Source organism: Caretta caretta, chromosome 6 (genome assembly GCF_965140235.1).
Source record: "Caretta caretta isolate rCarCar2 chromosome 6, rCarCar1.hap1, whole genome shotgun sequence".
Classification (NCBI taxonomy): domain Eukaryota; kingdom Metazoa; phylum Chordata; order Testudines; family Cheloniidae; genus Caretta; species Caretta caretta.
This window is the reverse complement of record NC_134211.1, coordinates 58134979-58155265: the sequence shown is the minus strand read 5'-3', so window position 1 is coordinate 58155265 and position 20287 is coordinate 58134979. Positions and strand designations below refer to the sequence as shown.

Below are 20287 nucleotides of genomic sequence, written 5' to 3'. Positions count from 1 at the left end.
CAAAAGGTCTCTAGCTTTTTCCAGGGTCACACTGTACTTACAAAAAGAAAAGGAGTACTTGTGGCACCTTAGAGACGAACAAATTTATTTGAGCATAAGCTTTCATGAGCTACAGCTCACTTGTGTCTGACACCATCAAGCATCCGATGAAGTGAGCTGTAGCTCACGAAAGCTTACGCTCAAATAAATTTGTTAGTCTCTAAGGTGCCACAAGTACTCCTTTTCTTTTTGAGAATACAGACTAACACGGCTGCTACTCTGAAACCTGTTACTTTATTTACAGGCTCCTGATTGGTTTTCTTGCTTCTCCCTTTCTGTTCTTGTCTGTTCTCAGTTCCTTTCTCTCTCATTCATCTCCTCCACCCATACTCAGCCAAGAGCATCTGGGTGGGTTCAGGTTTCAGAGTAGCAGCCATGTTAGTCTGTATTCGCAAAAAGAAAAGGAGTACTTGTGGCACCTTAGAGACTAACCAATTTATTTGAGCATAAGCTTTCGTGAGCTACAGCTCACTTCATCAAATGTCACATCTTTTGTCTTAGGTAATGGCTTATACTTAAATGTATGTTAATTGAAGGGTGAGTTCACACCTATCAATCTCAATGGGGTTTTAACTCAACTAATAATAAAGCTTCACCTTAGCTTTCTTATTATATCACTGTTAGGAGCAGGATGGGGAAAGCCATCTGCTTAGAGGCTCATGCCTGTTTACTTGTACAGAGAGGTGCCTAGCACTGTTCTGAGCACTGAAATGGAATAAATTAATACTAATTAATTTGCTTTGATTAATTAATTTGATATGATTTTAACTAACATGCTCTATTGTCGCCAGCAGGCAACTTTCATGGGCGCATTTTTAAAAACTGAAAAATCAATCAATCAAGTAGAACTGTAATTCTCAACCCTCCCTCCTGCCACCATTCAACCAGCCTTCCTAATGAACCATGAGTGCCACCAGCCTGTCTCCCTGCCTGCAGCCTGCCCACAATCAGACCTTCCAGTCACCTGAATACTTGGCGTTGCCCATGTGGTTTGGAGGAGTGGGATTCTTAAAGACTGATGACAAACAGCATGTGTGTGTATTGTAATTTTGTTTTCACTTCTCAGAATTGGTCATATAAATAGGAAAAAATCATGAATAATTTACTCAATGAAAAAAATGCCCTACCCCATGCTATAAATTATTTGCAATGAGTAATTCTACCAGCTCTTTCACTGATCTATTGTTTATAGATGGGTAAGGAGTTAAAAGGGATGCCTTCCAGTATGAAACTGCCAAGTCCGGGGCATTCCTGACAGTGCAAGAGGGGTGACTGCATTTTAAATGAGCGAATACAATTGAACGCTGGTGAACTATTGATTCACCTTTTCTTTTCCTTCTCCGTCTTTCCATTTATTTCCCACATGTTAATTATCCAGAGATCACTGGCACTTGTGTCTGACACTATCAAGCACTGAACCCTCCCTGCCTGTATGAAATCTGGCCAATTCACTTTGCTAGGAATAGAACCACATTCTTTATTCTTTCTGTCTATCTATCATATTGCCAAGGTGCCTATTACTGGTATCTAAGAGCTACATTTTCACACTCTCTCAGGGGTGTGAATCTGTCATCTAGAACAATCGCTCACTACATGTAAAGCAGTGCCATGACTCAGTAACTAATTAACGACTATTAGATAAAGCTATTATCACTACAAACCATCACCCAGTTCAGTCTCTCTCTCTCTCTCTCTCTCTGTCACACGCACACACACACACACACACACACACACACTCCATAAACAAATACTCATTTATCATTCTCTCTCCCCCCTCACTCTTCTTTCTTGCTCTCTTCCTTTCTCCCTCTTCCTTTCCCCTCCTTTCCTGAGAGCTTAGTTATCTGCCTGTGCTAATGCTAAAACCTGCATTGCATTTGCAGTTTAACATGACAGAACTAATCCCATTAGATTTTTACCCTCTCGGCACTTTTAGGAGAACAGAGATAAATAGCAAAAGGCTGGGAACCAGGGTGAAATGACTCTTGCTGGGGCCTTCACAGCTTTGGGCAAATTCCTTTGTCTCTGTCTCTAACCAAAATATGAAACCTGATTTGTTCTGACCTTTCATTAACCCCCGACCTTTAACCCTCAATGCTATAACTGCAACAAACACTTTCTTCAGCTGCACATGTTGGAGTCAGTGTCCCAGGCACTGTGGCTTTGTCTTCATTGCTAAACAAGGGGTATTCTTACTGTGGGATGACTAATGTGGATTAGGTTTCAGAGTAACAGCCCTGTTAGTCTGTATTCACAAAAAGAAAAGGAGTACTTGTGGCACCTTAGAGACTAACCAATTTATTTGAGCATAAGCTTATGCTCAAATAAATTGGTTAGTCTCTAAGGTGCCACAAGTACTCCTTTTCTTAATGTGGATTAGCTCTCTCACTTCAAAATCCTGGTGAAGACAAGGGCAGGTAGCTTCTACCTTGTGGTGAGATCAGCACTATCCCCCTTACCTGGGGTTGACTTCGCCTAGCTACATTACTGTCACTGTCCAATGTCCTGGTGATGAGTGATGTAGAAAGCCTACATAGATAAAGAGAGAGCTAGATTTCCCCATGGCCTCCCCACACGTACTGTGCCAGATGGCTCCAGTGAAGCCAGGAAGTGCACCAGCACTGTGGGAAAAGTGCAAGTTCTTTCTCCTCATCACCAGACCAAAATATGTCAATATCAAACCCTACCTCTGCACTGCAATTAAACACCCGTGGCTGGCCTGTGCCAGCAGACTCAGGATCATGGGGCTCGGGCTACAGGGCTTTTAATTGCGGTGTAGACATTCAGGCTCGGGCTGGAGTCCAGGCCTTGGGATGCTGCAAGGTGAGAGGGTCTCAGAGCTTGGGTCTCAGAGCTTGGGATGCTGCAAGGTGAGAGGGTCTCATGAGCCCAAACATCTACACTGCAATTAAACAGCCCCTTAGCCCGAGTCAACTGGCACGGGCCAGCCGTGGGTTTTTAATTGCAGCGTAAAAGCCCTACAGGATTTACTCTGCAGCTTTCCCAGATCCAGTTGGGGCAGAGCTCTAGCATTCCCACACTAATCAGATCAAAGCTACAGCAGAACCATGCTGACCAGACCAGAGCTACTGACTCAACCCCACCTTTAACCTCACTTTATCACAGCTGGAGAAAAGATTGTTTCATTTTTGTCAGAAACAAGAGTGCCATCTAGTGGCGGCTGGATCTAATGCCATCAGGGTATGATATTGGCCAAAGACGGACATGCTGGAGCTAAGCTCCTAAGGAAAGGGGACCCTTACTGGAATCATGCACCTGGTCAGCAGGACATGGGATAATTGGGACCAATGCAGCACAATGAATCCCAGAACTGTGTTCCCTCTGGAGATCCCAGGCCATGGGTCTGAGGAAAGGGATGTGCAGGGACACTGGTGTGGTGGATGTCAGGGCAAGGGTTCCCAAAGGAGACCTCTGAAAGACTGTTCCAAGCCTAGATTTTTAGGAAAAGGCTTCCACCTGGTGTTCTAGTGAAGTGTTTCTCAGCAACCGGCCCATGAACCAGCACCAGTCCCTGAGATCTCCCTGACACAGTGTAGGAAGGCAGCAACCAGTCCCTGGTATCAAAAAGGCTGAGAAACACTGGTCTAGTGGACAATCACACAATCTACTTGCAAAGGCCCAAATCTGTGAGCAGCCATGATGCTGCCTGTGGTATCCCCCTTCTGTTGCCAGGAGGGAGTGCGGGACATTGGATGAAGGGAAAGCAGTGGATATATTGTTTCTTGACTTTAGCAAAGCTTTTGACACGGTCTCCCACAGTATTCTTGTCAGCAGGTTAAAGAAGTATGGGCTGGATGAATGCACTATAAGGTGAGTAGAAAGTTGGCTAGATTGTCGGGCTCAACGGGTAGTGATCAATGGCTCCATGTCTAGTTGGCAGCCGGTATCAAGTGGAGTGCCCCAAGGGTCGGTCCTGGGGCCGGTTTTGTTCAATATCTTCATAAATGATCTGGAGGATGGTGTGGATTGCACTCTCAGCAAATTTGCGGATGATACTAAACTAGGAGGAGTGGTAGATATGCTAGAGGGCAGGGATAGGATACAGAGGGACCTAGACAAATTGGAGGATTGGGCCAAAAGAAATCTGATGAGGTTCAATAAGGATAAGTGCAGGGTCCTGCACTTAGGATGAGGATGAAATCTGATGAGGTTCAATAAGGATGGGGCCGGACGAGTTGCATCCGAGAGTGCTGAAGGAATTGGCGGCTGTGATTGCAGAGCCATTGGCCATTATCTTTGAAAACTCGTGGCGAACCGGGGAAGTCCCGGATGACTGGAAAAAGGCTAATGTAGTGCCCATCTTTAAAAAAGGGAAGAAGGAGGATCCTGGGAACTACAGGCCAGTCAGCCTCACCTCAGTCCCTGGAAAAATCATGGAGCAGGTCCTCAAAGAATCAATCCTGAAGCACTTGCATGAGAGGAAGGTGATCAGGAACAGCCAGCATGGATTCACCAAGGGAAGGTCATGCCTGACTAATCTAATCGCCTTTTATGATGAGATTACTGGTTCTGTGGATGAAGGGAAAGCAGTGGATGTATTGTTTCTTGACTTTAGCAAAGCTTTTGACACGGTCTCCCACAGTATTCTTGTCAGCAAGTTAAGGAAGTATGGGCTGGATGAATGCACTATAAGGTGGGTAGAAAGCTGGCTAGATTGTCGGGCTCAACGGGTAGTGATCAATGGCTCCATGTCTAGTTGGCAGCCGGTATCAAGTGGAGTGCCCCAAGGGTCGGTCCTGGGGCCGGTTTTGTTCAATATCTTCATAAATGATCTGGAGAATGGTGTGGATTGCACTCTCAGCAAATTTGCGGATGATACTAAACTGGGAGGAGTGGTAGCTATGCTGGAGGGGAGGGATAGGATACAGAAGGACCTAGACAAATTGGAGGATTGGGCCAAAAGAAATCTGATGAGGTTCAATAAGGATAAGTGCAGGGTCCTGCACTTAGGATGGAAGAATCCAATGCACCGCTACAGACTAGGGACTGAATGGCTAGGCAGCAGTTCTGCGGAAAAGGACCTAGGGGTGACAGTGGACGAGAAGCTGGATATGAGTCAGCAGTGTGCCCTTGTTGCCAAGAAGGCCAATGGCATTTTGGGATGTATAAGTAGGGGCATAGCGAGCAGATCGAGGGACGTGATCGTTCCCCTCTATTCGACATTGGTGAGGCCTCATCTGGAGTACTGTGTCCAGTTTTGGGCCCCACACTACAAGAAGGATGTGGATAAATTGGAGAGAGTCCAGCGAAGGGCAACAAAAATGATTAGGGGTCTAGAACACATGAGTTATGAGGAGAGGCTGAGGGAGCTGGGATTGTTTAGCCTGCAGAAGAGAAGAATGAGGGGGGATTTGATAGCTGCTTTCAACTACCTGAAAGGGGGTTCCAAAGAGGATGGCTCTAGACTGTTCTCAATGGTAGCAGATGACAGCACGAGGAGTAATGGTCTCAAGTTGCAGTGGGGGAGGTTTAGATTGGATATTCGGAAAAACTTTTTCACTAAGAGGGTGGTGAAACACTGGAATGCGTTACCTAGGGAGGTGGTAGAATCTCCTTCCTTAGAGGTTTTTAAGGTCAGGCTTGACAAAGCCCTGGCTGGGATGATTTAACTGGGAATTGGTCCTGCTTCGAGCAGGGGGTTGGACTAGATGACCTTCAGGGGTCCCTTCCAACCCTGATATTCTATGATTCTATGATTCTAAGTGCAGGGTCCTGCACTTAGGACGGAAGAACCCAATGCACAGCTACAGACTAGGGACCGAATGGCTAGGCAGCAGTTCTGCGGAAAAGGACCTAGGGGTGACAGTGGACGAGAAGCTGGATATGAGTCAGCAGTGTGCCCTTGTTGCCAAGAAGGCCAATGGCATTTTGGGATGTATAAGTAGGGGCATAGCGAGCAGATCGAGGGACGTGATTGTTCCCCTCTATTCAACATCAGTGAGGCCTCATCTGGAGTACTGTGTCCAGTGTTGGGCCCCACACTACAAGAAGGATGTGGATAAATTGGAGAGAGTCTAGCGAAGGGCAACAAAAATGATTAGAGGTCTGGAACACATGACTTATGAGGAGAGGCTGAGGGAACTGGGATTGTTTCGTCTGCAGAAGAGAAGAATGAGGGGGGATTTGATAGCTGCATTCAACTACCTGAGAGGTGGTTCCAGAGAGGATGGTTCTAGACTATTCTCAGTGGTAGAAGAGGACAGGACAAGGAGTAATGGTCTCAAGTTGCAGTGGGGGAGGGTTAGGTTGGATATTAAGAAAAACTTTTTCACTAAGAGGGTGGTGAAACACTGGAATGCGTTACCTAGGGAGGTGGTAGAATCTCCTTCCTTAGAAGTTTTTAAGGTCAGGCTTGACAAAGCCCTGGCTGGGATGATTTAATTGGGGATTGGTCCTGCTTTGAGCAGGGGGTTGGACTAGATGACCTCCTGAGGTCCCTTCCAACCCTGATATTCTGTGATTCTATGATTCTACATTGGAAATTGAAGGGTGATGGCTAGCCTCTGGGGTCTGTGCTGGCTGCCGGAGGATTTCTGGGTGGAGTTGAAGATGCTGTTTTCACCTACAAAGCCCTAAATTATTGGAGACCTGGCTTCCTGACAGATGCCCTTTTTCTCCATGGAGTACTGCAACATCCACAATTCCCAGAGGTGTGTGGTGTAATTGTAATGGGTCTGGAGCTGAAATTGTTCTTGGCCAGGGGTCCAGATCTCTGTTATTTGCTTCCTGCTTTGATTTGTTATAAGCCATATTTGGAGCCTCTCAGTCTGTGTCACAAGACTTACCGGTTCTTCCAGGATTTCCTGGAGGGGAGGAGTGGCTGTATGGGAGGGTTTTCTGTGACTTGGCATGTTGTCAGGGGGGCTTCTTATTAAGATTTATGACCTATAGGTTTGTGCCTTTATCCCATGTGATACACTAGAGGTTCAGATCAGTATATGTGAACTGTAATTAAATAAATACATCAGCCCCTCCACTGTTGGGGAGGAAGGGAGTCCATAGGGCTCAGCATCTTTTCAAGCTCTGCTCTTCCTCCAAAGGTCTTGATTTAATAAGCCCAGATCAGAAGCCAATCTCCTCTGGGAGGGGATTACACTCATTTGCCTTTGAGAAACTAATTGGTTTATCTAATTTATCTCATACCCATATGTACATGCTCCTCTGACAAATTTATTAGAGTTTGTCTTTATTTCTGATGATGATTCTTGTTGAGCAGATACATTACATGGAAGTATGTTTAATCTGTGTGCTTGCTGTACACCTTCAGGGAGTTAGCTTCAAATCCTGCACTGATCAAAAATGAATGAATCTTCACTTAGCTCCAAAACAAAGCCACCATGCAGTTTAGCAGAACTGTATGTCTCTGGTCAGAAGAAAGCCAGACTGGAATTGCAGGGGTGAGGTGTATCAAGCTTAAGGTGCATTGGGCAGAGCTGAGTGTGAGGGACCCCCAGTACTGGAATAGCAGGTGGTGCTGCAAATTGGAATTGAGATGTGTGCAATGTTCAGGGACCTGGGGAGGGCAGGGTTGGAATAGCAAGGGGGCTGTGAGTCAGATTGAAGGGCATTCTTAGTGCTGGGTGCAGATGGGCCCAGGACTAAAGTAACAAAGGGGGCCTGCAAGGTAGGACTCTCTTCTCTGGTGCCTTCTCAGTCTGTGGCTACATGATACCAGGGCTGGATTTTAGCAATACTTCAAGGGAAGGCAGCTTTGTCTAGTGATTAGAACAGTGGCCTACACATCCGATGTCTTGGGTTCTAACAGGGTGGTAACCAGGGTGGGGCGAGTGAGGCAGCTGCCCAGGGTGCAAAGCCGGAGAAGAAGGTGGAAAAATGGGATGGACGAGGAAAAAAACACAATAGGGGGTAGAACTCTGCAGAGGGACTGAGATCCCGTGTGTCCCACCGGACCCACTGCCATAATAGCGGGAGCAGGATAAAAATTCAACAAACAATGTGGGAGCGAGTGGGAGTGGGTATTGCAGGGCGGGGAGGGAGCAGGATTAAGAAATAGTCCCATGCAGGGCTGTAGTAGGAGGCACAAATATGCTTGCTTGTTCCATGTGCTACAATACCTAGTTACAGCACTGGGTTCTAGTACCAACTTTGCCACATGCTTGCAGCATGACCCTGGGTGAGTCACTTCATTTCTCTGTGCCTTAGTTTACTGAGCTGTAAAATGATAGGTGCAGTGACACCTGTTTCCAAAACAGTTTAATTCCAAAGGGTCATTTTTCAAAGGGTTCTAACTTAATCTCTTACCTTGTTAGCTGAAATTTGGCCTGTTTATTATCAGACCAGGAATGATTTTTGTCGAAAATAGCGAATACACAGCTCAGCCATTTCTGAGAACAAAGAGTGAAAAATGTCAGTGATCTTTTTTGCTTGTTTTTGAACAGTGGCAGCACCTCAGAGGCAAGTATGAAACACTTTGGCAGGAATACTCATTCAGTAGTCCAATGACAACTGGTGTCATGTGGCCAGTTATGCCATGAGCATACATACTGTTGTTTGATGTGCAATAAAATGAATGCTTCATAGATTCTAAGGCTAGAAAGGACCATTATTAGATCATTTAGTCTGTTCTCCTGCATAACACAGGTCATAGAATTTCACCTTCCTCTACGGTTACCTCTGTATTGAGCCCAGTAATTTGTCTATGAGTAAATCTGATCTTTCAGAAAGGCAGTCAGTCTTGATTTGGAGACATCAAGAAATGGAGAATTCACCACTTCCCTTGATAGGTTGGTCAAGAGGTTAGTCACCAAGGATGAGGTGCCATCCACGCACTGGCACTCATGTTTCCATGGACAAGATGGTCTCCTAGGATCACAATGTATTTGCTCATGTGCATTAGAAAGTGAAGTGGGAAATCGATTGTTAGAAGTACGATAATACGGTGTTTATGGAGCCCTGATTCCTTTGACATATATGGACTGAAACAAAGGCCCCTGCATTCTTGATCACACGTAGTGCACTGGGCAAAGTGTTCAGCTGCTGCTGAGGAGATAATTGCACTGGATGAAATAACTGTGTTTATTTCATTTTTTTGTACAGAAGGATAATTAATAATACTGTGGGCTTTTTATCATTCTGACCCACCTCCCAGTGGACTGGTGACGGCTTGCATTATTTACTTTACAATGGGGTACCTTCTCTAAGCTCTGTGCATCTCTGACACAAGTTACAAGAGCAAAAGTTTAACTAGCAGCTTATCTGCACCTCCCCCATCCCCGACCGCCTGACAGTCTACAGCTCTCAGCCCCTGGGGAAATAAACCTCTCTTCCCCCATGCAGATCTAATCCCCTTTAAAACTCCTTCAAAAGTGTTTTTGGTCTCAAGAAAAGGGCAAGACATTCTTCTGATGTGGAGAATATGTTTCTACAACTGAATGAAAACCCCCCTCCAAGGCTTTCCCCAAGCTTGAAGATCCCATGCTGAGGCATGTGAGGATTAATACTTAGCTGGCCAGACAGCTGGAGGAGGAATCGGTTTGAGGTTAAGGTGGTGGACTGGCACTCTGAAGACATCGTTTGCTCAGGTTCCCTGTATGTCTTGTTGTTCGTATTGCCAAAGCACTGATGGCTCCACTGAGGGATCAGAGCCTCAGTGTGCTAGGTGCTGGATAAACACAGAACACCCTGCCCCAGAGAGCTTAAAATCTAAACTCTTTGGGTAAGGCACCATTTCTCCCTGCATCAATTTCCCATCTGTAAAATGGGGATAGGTCTTCCCTGTCAGGTCTGTGAGGTGCTCGTGGTGGTGGGGGGCCACAGAAAGACCTAGATGGATCTTATCTGCAAGGAGTCTCAGGAGCATAAGGGCAGCAGGATAGAAAACAACTCATAAATTACAGCTGAAAAGCCAAGAGAGGCATGAGGACAGAAATTGAGTTTGTTCCAGCTTGTTGGTGAAAGTGAGTCTGAGAGAGCATCCGCTGCATGCACTGGATGAGTGACAGGGAGTGCAGGGAGCAAATCCAATTGGCATGGAAGTTTATGGCTCCTGCTGGTTGTCATCCCTATGAACCCTTTCAAAAAGTCATTTGGTCTGAGCCAAGACTGCATCTTCCCTCTGACTCCTGTGTTAGTGAGCAGAGAGGAGGCAGCAGACAGAGGAGAGGCATAAAGAGAGAGAGATGGAGACAGAGAATGAGACCGGAGGAAAGAAGGAAATGAAAGTGCGGGGAGGGGGAGCGAAAAATGCAAGGAGGGGGTGAAGTAGGACAAAAGGTGAGCGAAGGGCAAGAAAGCCTGGAGGATGTGGGGGAGGGGGGAGATGGTGTGAGTGTTTCATGAAGAGAAGGATAATAAATTTAGGAGTCGACTTGCCCTGAGGGAAAGGAAAGTGTTTTCCTTTAACACGGGAATCCTGGGACATTGAGGGGTGGCAGGCCCACGGCAGTCCCCACCCAGATCTCACCCCTGCCTCCCCCGCATTGTCTAGCTTCAGGATCCTCAGGCTTTTCCATAAAGTGCCCTCCATAGAGAGAGTGTCCCAGGCATAGCTGCCCTCCTAGTCATCAATGCCCGGCCCCCCACCTCTCCACAGCACACATCCCATCACCCAGCCCCGATCCCCAGCTCCCTCCCTCTCGCCAGCTCTCCCTCCAGTAGCACCTGCCGCATGAACGTCTCTGAGACTTTGAAACAGAAAGAAATTGTCTGCGTTTAAAGTGAATATCAGCTGGGAAAGCTGCCAGTCCAGTCCTGGGGGGCACTTGGACCCTGGGTGCCCCGTGTCTCCAGCCAGCACATCCTGAGCCTCAGAGCTTTTCAAGCAGCACAGCTGGTGATTCAGCTGATGTGTCCTAGGGTGGCTGCAGGGTGAGGTGCAGAGAAGAGCACAGGAACAGGGCAGGCAGAACAGCACCCCCCCATCCCCACCCCCAGCCACGCCAGCCATATGCCGTGCTCGTGAGCTGAGAAAACGATGGCAGCCGGCACTCAGCAATCTGGTCTGTGCAGGGTCCTGGTTCTTGAGCAGTAATGATGGAGATGCCCAGTAAGTGGCGCTCATGGGTCTGGGGAGTGGAGAGTAATAGGGAAGTACCCCTGTTGGGGAGATTGTGGCTCTGGTGAGTAGCACTGAAACGGACTCTCCCATCCTCTGATCTCATATTTCTTTCTATTTTTTGGGAGAGGTGGGACAGTCACAGGGAGAGAAAGAAAGAATGGGCCAAATTCTGTCTGTTACACTGCTGGAGATCCACAATAACTCCAATGAGTTAAATGAAGTCCCTCTGGATCACCGAGGTGTCACTGAGACCAGAACAAGACAGGGCCCAGGTGGCACTATTCGCTTTTTCTCCTTGACCTTGTGCACCACCAGCAGCTCGGATAGTGTGTTCTGCCGAGATGCAAGTCAGCCTGTAGAAGACGCTCACGCATATTAGTACGGACCCTGCTAAAGACGGGTGTTTGTTTTGAGCTTTACTGAGTGAATTTGTGTCCCTCCTCCCATCCCTTGAGGAAAGGAGCCAGACTCCTGTCTCCCAGGCCAGTGTGTTAACTGTGAGACAGTGAGGTCGTTCTGTGGGGCCTCAGTGCAGGGACGTCAGCATAAACCAGCCAACTGTGCCTGACTTGTATTTCCTTCGGGCTGAAGCCCAAGCTGCTAGAATGATCCAGGGCAGAAGGGGCTGAGGTGGGAGCTGGCCTGGGGATGTTGAATGGATAAACACCGGGAGTGAGCCCCTGCATGGTAAGCACATGTGGCCTGAGCTGAGGAGGGAGCTTAGTTTGGGTCTTTGTAACTTTGCTTGGCTTGTGTGGTACCCCAGGTGCTGTGTGTCCCTGCCTGACTTGTCTGCAGGGCTGTAATGGAGCCTAACACGCAGCGTTGTGTCACTTCGTTACACTAGGGGCCCAGTTTGTTACCACCCCATGGGCCCAGCCTTCAAAACTGCAGGTCAAGTGCCTTCAGAGGGGCCCAGGGCACTTAATCACTCTAGTGATGAACGGAGGCCATTAAACACCCCCTGGAGGATAGGATCCCGCTGGAGAAGAGCTGGTATTAATTAATTCATTCATTCATAGCATAGCTCCCAAGGCCACAGACACAGCCCACCGCCACAGGGAGGGGCCTCCTCCAGCACCTCCTCCCCTGTCCCAGGGCTGGGCAAGGTTTTACCCTCCCTGTTCCTTTTTGCTCGAGGTGCTCTCTGTATTCCTGTGCTCTAAAGCTCCTTCAAGCACTGGCCCAGTGGCTTTGTGACTCCTGGTCTCAGAGGTTTGAGTTCCCAACCCCTCCCCAACTGAGGACAGCTGCTGAATCTGATTTTCTGCTTTGCATTGGGAAGGCTCTTGTAAAACATTTTATTTGAATTTAACATATTATTAAATGTAAAACATTTATTCGCAATTCAGGTCAGGTCTCATGGGGCCCTCTCTTTTGGCTCCCTCTCGTCCCTCCCCTGCCTTGCGCTCTCTAGTGTCTGACTGGATCCTGTCATGGCTAATGACACTGAAGCTCTTCTAGCCCAATGCCTAGTGAGTGCCCCAGATCTAGGACCCCATTTTCCCCCAGTAGCACCCAGTGGGCTCCAGTGAATCAGGCCTCTACCAGGAAATGGGTTTAACAGCCTCTGGGGCAGGTTAGGTGGGCTTCAGTCAGGGTGGGTCGAGCTTCTATCAGCTACACAGGGAGAAGCCCCCAAAGGTTCTGCTGCTTTAATGAACTCTCCAGAATGTGTGGCTCTGTAGAACTCGGCCGGAAATACCGTGAGAGGCAATGGCCTCTCAGTGCCACAGTGTCTGGCCCAGACTGCGTTCTAGACGTACTGAAGCATTGTCTGTGGCCAAGGGCAGGCAGGGTGTGAGACTTGCTAAGTGCAGCAGACCAGGTTGGGGTGTGAATCAGACAGGAACTGTTTCCTTTGTCAGGGTTTGCAGCTCTCACAGTCACTCTTTTCCCTCCGGTCTCCAGATACACTATGTAATAAGTACCTGTAGATTCTGCCCCTGCCAGGCCACTTTGCATGGAGTCTCCTGAGTTTCACTTACAGTTGTGTGTGGGCTGTGGAGTCATGGTGCTGGCTGCTTTCTCAGGCACTCCTCAAAGATTCATGCTTGCCCCGGTTTATTCATGCAATAATTATGGGGCTCTTGATGGCTCACTGAAGGAGATGGAAATAGCCCCAGGTTGTCAGTGGCCTGCTCTCTTTCCTGCTGGTACCAAGCTGGCATAATGGGATCTGATGTCTCAGTGGCTCCCCTGGGAAGGGGGTAAGGGCTGCTCAAGGAATTAAAGGTGCCAGGGATTTCTTCATTCCATTAACATTCTGCAATAGCTGCCTGCAGCCAAACTAAATAATTGTAGCTCCGGGCTGACAGTGTGACCCAGAAAGCAGAGCCATGTCTAGTGAGTGAGCCACATTGGCTGAGGGTGTGCATGTGTTTGTTTGCTGGGGTAGGGCTAATCCCCGTGCAGGCGGGTCTGTCCAGTGCAGCGGAAGCGGGGGCTAGATAAGCCCTCTTTCTCTTCTTGGAGAGAATGGAGGGTCTTGACACTAAGCTGTGGGGTGAGAGGCCAACAGTCCCAGCCCAGGGTGAATCTTGGTTGGGTTAATCAGACTGCAATGGATCCACTCCTTAGTGAAATATTTATCAGGTGCAGATATGCGTTAGTCACTCAGGGTATGCCTACACCGCAGTTAAAAACAAGCGGCTGGCCCGCACTAGCTGATGTGGGCTCGTGGGGCTCGGGCTAAGGGGCTGTTTAATAGCAGTGTAGATGCTCAAGCTTGGGCTGGAGGTGGGGTTCCAGAACCCTGCAAAGTGGGAGTATCCCACTGCTCAGGCTGCAGCTGGAGCTCCAGGAGCCTGAGTCAGCTGGCGCGGGCCAGTGGGGGGTGTCTGACTGCAGTGTAGACATAGCCCAAGTGGCTGGCTCGTCAGTTCTATTTGCTCATGAGACTCTGAAAATCAGACATCAAGCAAGATGCTGTTCCAGGGCCAGGGGGTTAAATGCAGCTCTGCCCAAGGTGCAGACCCTGTCCCTGGGTTTCTCCTAGGGGACAGTAAGTGCAGCGTGGGAGTGAAAGGCTCCTGGTATCGATGGTGGGTACCCAGTGTCTGTGCAGTAAGAGGATGGGGAGAGCTGCATTCAGCCCCCTCTGTGGCTGGGCCTCTGCACAGTTCCTGCATGTTACAAGAGCATGATGAGGATTGTGTGGGGCCATCTTGCTAGACATCGTGTGTGGCTGTCAGAAGGCCTAGAGGGGGTCAGTAGGCATGAGGGGCAGGAGTGTTATGGGGGAGACCGATGTTGGGGAGCAGCTGCTGGGGGGGACCTTGATGAGAGAGGATCAGGCAGCACATGGGGTGATGTGGAGAGGGGATGCAGCAGATGATCAAGGAGCACTTGTACTTCTAGCATGAGACAGGCAGACCCTCTCCAGCTCACACAGGTTTTGACCCTTTGGTGTGGCTCACGCTCAGACCCCCTGGCAGTCTGGTCTGCCACTCTGGTGCTGGCATGCCGCATGGCTGGTCAGCCCCTGGTGACTAACCCGCCCTGGGGATGTGCACACAGCAGCTGGGAGGTGCTTGCCACCGCAGGCAGGCAGACACTTTAGCTCTGCTCAAGCTAATGTGCTAAAAATAGCCTGGTGGCCCGGCAGCACGGCCGGCAGCCCAGGCTAGGCACTTGAGTACAGTCCTGCCCAAGGCCCTGGGTATGTACTTGGGTGGCTAGCCCGAGCCGCCACCTGGGCTGCTGAGCCACAGGGCTATTTTTAGTGCACTAGCTTGAGCAGACGAGTGTCTATCTACCTGTGCTGGGAAGGACCTTCCCAGCTGCAATGTAGACCTGTCACTTGGTGTGATGCTCACATCTCTTTATTCCATCAGCTGGACCTGGCAATTCAGCCATTTGTTGAATAGTGAATATTATTGGATACACGCTGATGTTCAGAGATTGCCCCAGATGCCGTATCTCCTAAAGGGGTTTCTCAGTGCTGCAGGTCACACTCTCATTACCTAATCAGGGGTCTGCTTGTCTCTCTTCCAGGACTTGCTTTCCAGAGGGAGCCATTTGCTGTTGGAGACCCACGTGAGTTCTCCCCACACCCCAGCACGAGCTTTCCCAGGATGCCAGGCCCTGGTATAGCCCATTATTTTGTTTGGATCTGTAGTGGGTCATGAAGGCCTAGTGATCCTCTTTCTCTTCCCTGCAACCGCCCCCCCCCCCGCGCCCCCAGCTGTTCCACATGAGACAGGGACACAACTGAGGCAGTGACATATACACAACAGCCCAGTGCTCACCATTAGCCTGGCCGGGGAGCTGGCTTCAGGCCACTAGAATTGTTACAGTGAACAGGGTTGGTCAAGCCCCTGGACTGCACCTCTCCTGAGGGCTGAAGAACATCAGTGGCCAGTGGGGAGATGGAGAGGAAGGTTGCTCAGCTGCTGCCCAGGCTGGACCTGTCCTTTAGATAAACACTGGCTGTGTTCACTTCCATGGTTGTTGAGTTGGCCCCTTTCACAAGCACCCAATTCCCTTTTAAAATCTTGGGCTGAACGGTAGGGGGGCTGTTCAAAGAGCAGGCCAAACTTCCTGCATTCACCATCAGTTTCCATCGCTCTCCTGAGGTCTGGTAAAACACCTGCTGAAAATGGCATTTCAGCAGGACAAGGAGGCACAAAGAGACCTAAACCTGCTGCTTGGCCTTGCCACAGAAGAGGAGCCACTGCAGCTTCCCACCCCACCAAACCATTCTCAATCTGCTTCATTATCCCACGGAATCCATGTAGCCCTATCAGGGTCTTGCAGGGAGCAGGGGCCCTTTTAGGGTTTGTCACCCAGCACAGTGCAAGAAGCAGACAGCAGAGGGCAGGATTTCCATAGCAAATGCCTTGAGGATGGGCTGGGAGCTCTGTTAGCTGGACCCTTCCTTTGGCTTCACTCTTTAGAGCTTTCCTTTGGAGCTTTTTGTGTCTCCATAAAGCCGAGAGATGCTTCCAAGGCTGTTCCGCTTTGGAACACAAACTGCTGCCATGAACAGCTTCTGGGGAGAGGGCTGCAGGGGCAGATGGGCATGGTACAACACAATGAGATTTTCAAGCATTAGCTAAAAACAACATTGGCCTGGGAAAATGCTGAGGTTTAAAGAGACACAACTGCTCAGGCTGTGCAATCACTCACTCAGCCCATCACGCTCTCACAGTGACTGCTTTTCAGCTACAGCTTCAGTTATGGGGAGGCAACAAGAGTCTTTTCTCCAGGTTGTGAGCGAGGGAAGGAGGCCTGAATTCACTCCATTCCTCTGGGTGCAGTATGCAAGAAGAGGATTGGACCTGTTCTGCTGCTAGTTACACTGGTACCATCCCAGTAAAGCCAATGGAGTGTAAGGGGTATAAGTGAGCAAAATTCGGCCTCCTCTTGACTTAAGTCTGCATCATTTCCCTGGCTCATTAATACAGATGTAATAAGAAGAAAGGCCTATGAAAACCAAGATGCCCTGTCTACATGCCTCAGTCCTGACCTATAGCGTTCCTGCTCCTCTCCCATTATTCTGGCCCCTGCTATTCCAGACCTGGGCTGTTCACACACAGCTCTGTTCATACATCTCAGTCCTAACCCAGAGCCTCCTGCTATTCCAGCCCTGGGGTCCTCTTATACAGCTCTGCTGACGAATCTCCATTGTTTTAAAAAGTCTAATAGTCGGGGCCAAAAAGGGCATCACCGGGGAGCTAGAGGATATGGGAAGAGGTCTGGGGGTGATAGGAGAGAGAAAATTGGGGATAAAACTGCCCCATCCTTTTTTGCAAAACCAAAGACAACATACATAGAAAAATACTGTTAAACTCATAGGAAACTTGGTTAAAGGAGCCCACAACTGCAGAAGAAAGAGGGCAGAAGGGTGCCTATGTGTAATATTCTTCCTTTCGCTCCCTCCCCACTGCAGAATCCATGCATAACCTCTCTGCTCAGCCCTGGCAGATGAAGATGGCCAACCTTACCTATGACAACTTCACCAATGGCAACCGATCTGAGGTGGTCAAGCAGCATCCTTCCAACCAGTACAAAACAGTGGAGCTGGTCTTCATTGCCACGGTAACTGGCTCGCTCAGCCTGGTCACTGTGGTGGGGAACATCCTGGTCATGCTGTCCATTAAAGTGAACCGTCAGCTCCAGACTGTGAACAACTACTTCCTTTTCAGCCTGGCCTGTGCTGACCTGATCATTGGGGTCTTCTCCATGAACCTCTACACGGTCTATATCATCAAAGGCTATTGGCCGCTGGGGGCCGTGGTGTGTGACCTCTGGCTGGCGCTGGACTATGTGGTGAGCAATGCCTCTGTGATGAACTTACTCATCATCAGTTTTGACCGATACTTCTGTGTCACCAAGCCCCTGACCTACCCGGCTCGAAGGACCACCAAAATGGCTGGGCTGATGATTGCAGCAGCTTGGATATTGTCCTTTGTTCTCTGGGCGCCTGCCATCTTGTTCTGGCAGTTCATCGTAGGGAAGAGGACAGTCCCGGAGCGGGAGTGCTACATCCAGTTCCTATCTAATCCTGCCGTGACCTTTGGCACGGCCATCGCTGCATTCTACCTCCCTGTGGTCATCATGACTGTGTTGTACATTCACATCTCACTGGCCAGCAGGAGCAGAGTGAGACGGCACAAGCCTGAGGGCAAGAAGGAGAAGAAGACTAAGCCACTCAGCTTCTTTAAGAGCCCACTGATCAAACAGAACAACAACTCTCCCAAGAGGGCGCTGGAGGTGAAGGAGGAGGTGAGGAATGGTAAATTGGAGGACCAACCCTTAGCACAGACAGAGGCTGCTGGTCAGCAAGAGGAGAAGGAGACTTCCAATGAATCCAGCACAGTCAGCATCACCCAGACCACAAAAGAGAAGCAGGTGGCAGAAATCTTACCAGCTGGGCAAGGGCAGAGCCCTGCCCACCCACGGGTTAACTCGACCTCCAAGTGGTCCAAAATTAAGATTGTCACCAAGCAAACTGGTACTGAATGCGTCACGGCCATTGAGATTGTCCCAGCTAAGACAGCGGCCTCTGCCCAGAATACCCTCTCAAACAATCGCCCAGCCAATGTTGCCAGGAAGTTTGCTAGCATTGCCAGGAGTCAGGTGCGGAAGAAGCGCCAGATGGCAGCCCGGGAGAAAAAAGTCACCAGAACCATATTTGCCATCCTGCTTGCCTTCATTCTCACATGGACTCCTTACAATGTGATGGTCCTTATTAACACCTTCTGTGAGACCTGCGTACCCGAGACAGTGTGGTCTATTGGGTACTGGCTCTGCTATGTCAACAGCACCATCAACCCAGCCTGCTATGCCCTCTGTAATGCCACTTTCAAGAAGACCTTTAAGCACCTTCTCATGTGCCAGTACAGGAACATTGGCACAGCTAGATAAGCTGGCACTGAGGGACTGCTTGGCAGGATTACAAAGACTCATTCCTTTGCCTCTCCTTTTAGGGGGTTCTCTGCTCCCCACTCACAAGAGATGCAGACTGTTCAGAGATTCCACAAGATGCCCTTCTCCGAATGCAGCTGTAAGATGCAGCTCTTTTACTTGTTCTCAGCCTGGGAGAAGGAGCCCTCAGACATACATAAATCAAAGAACAGCTCCTCTTCCTACACAACCCCTGACTCTGCACTGGAAGAAAACAAGGAAGAGGGAACACCAGAGGAGTGTCCCCATCAACAGGTTCCATGGTTACTTTGAACCCCATGTAGCTCCTCCCTCTGGAGATGTTGGCTGAATTGGCAGCTATCTTTGCTCGCTAGGTAAAACCGTGGAGTTTCTAAATGGGGTTCCTGCTGATTACACCTGTGTCACAGTGAAGTGTCACTGTGCAATGAGACATGGTGTAACTGAAATCCCTTCTTTCACTCCTTGAGCTTCCTGATGGCTTTGCAGTGCGCACGGAGAGAAGGTTCCTGGCATCAGGAGGGGTTCAACAGGGTCTTAAACCACATACTGCCCAAGAGAAAAAGGAACATAGATCAGTCACTTTGTCATACATCAGGTGTCAGATGATTCCTTTTGGACCAACCTGGACTGGATGGAAAAGGCCTGTTAGATGACCCAGACCATCTCCCTGGGGCCAGGACAGGATTGTTCCTGGTCATGCATTCTCTAGTGGCGTTAAACATCCCACGAGATGAATGGGGTTCTCACCCCTTCCCTCTGGGGCGGTGACTCCACAGCCTGAGCCATCTGCCAGTCTGAAAGTCTTTCCTGGGAGTCAACCTCGGGGTTCCCTTTCTGAACTCCATCCCATCCCTGCAGGGGCCGGACAGAGAGAGACTTGTTCCTAGGTGAGCAGCATAAAATCAAATGCCACCCTGAAAAACAAAAGAGCTTAATACTGAAAAGAAAAAAAAAGTGAGTGAGAGATTTATCTCCACAGCCCTGAGGAATTGTGACCTCTGGGAACTGTGTGTGGCAGTGTTAAAAATAACTGCCCTGGGGGGCTGTGCTGCTCGCAGGACAGCGGTGCGGAGCAGCCTGCAGGGGGAGCTCAGCTAGCTAGAAGGGAGTGGGGAAGAGGCTGTGGAGTTGCTTGGTGTGGCCAAGACTCCCTTAAGGTCGTATGGGTCACTGAGTATGTTCCCCTAGCAGGTGCAGAAGGGACACTTTGCCTATGGGGTTCTGGACCCTGGGGGAAGGGACAGGAAGGCGTGACAATGTGGACCTCCCCAACAGCTACTGTCCCCAGTGCAGACAAGCACCCAGGGGTGTGAGAAGGAGCTGGCCGCAGAACTTTGTAAATGGATGTAATCCTCTCATCGGTGTTGTCATGGAGTCCTCAGCATGTGGGGTTCAATGTAAATGTACAGCCCAAATCCTAGCGTAGTTGTGTACAGGCCGAACCAATTCATGCTGTTGCTCAGCTTCTCCCAAAGTCAAACGCTGTTTTCCCTCTTGGGCAGAGTCGGACAGCTGTGTGGGGCACAGGCGATGTCCTACATGGGTGGGCGGGGGGGATTACACAGGTGCACAGTGTCCATCAGTGGCTGAGTGGGACTACCGTGTGTCTATACATGGGGGTCTCCACCCCGCACCCCCAGGGATACTGTGCAACTTAGACAAAGGCTGACGTTTTGCCCTGCGAGAGCATCAGCCTCACTGTCACTGCCTTTAGGATAATTTGCATAGTGTTACCCAAAATGCCTTGCATTTTTTTTTATCATTACAACTCCAGCGGAACCTACTTAAATGAATAAAGGAATCGAACCTGAGACCAAA

General features: G+C 49.3%; 1 protein-coding gene across 7 annotated transcripts in view; it reads left to right on the top strand.

The window, feature by feature from the left end:
• The window catches only part of CHRM4 (cholinergic receptor muscarinic 4), a 43867-nt gene extending 23580 nt beyond the window's left edge, over window positions 1-20287 (top strand). For 3 of the 7 annotated variants that reach the window (XM_075129559.1, XM_075129557.1, XM_048854716.2), the window contains exons 2-3: window positions 15074-15115; window positions 16971-20287. In XM_075129559.1, the coding sequence (XP_074985660.1) occupies window positions 16976-18448 (1473 nt within the window). In that variant the 5' untranslated portion in view covers window positions 15074-15115; window positions 16971-16975 and the 3' untranslated portion in view covers window positions 18449-20287. Of the gene's footprint in view, window positions 1-15073; window positions 15167-16970 lie in introns of all 7 variants that reach the window. The other 4 variants (XM_075129556.1, XM_075129560.1, XM_048854715.2 and 1 more) reach the window with 2 other exon arrangements.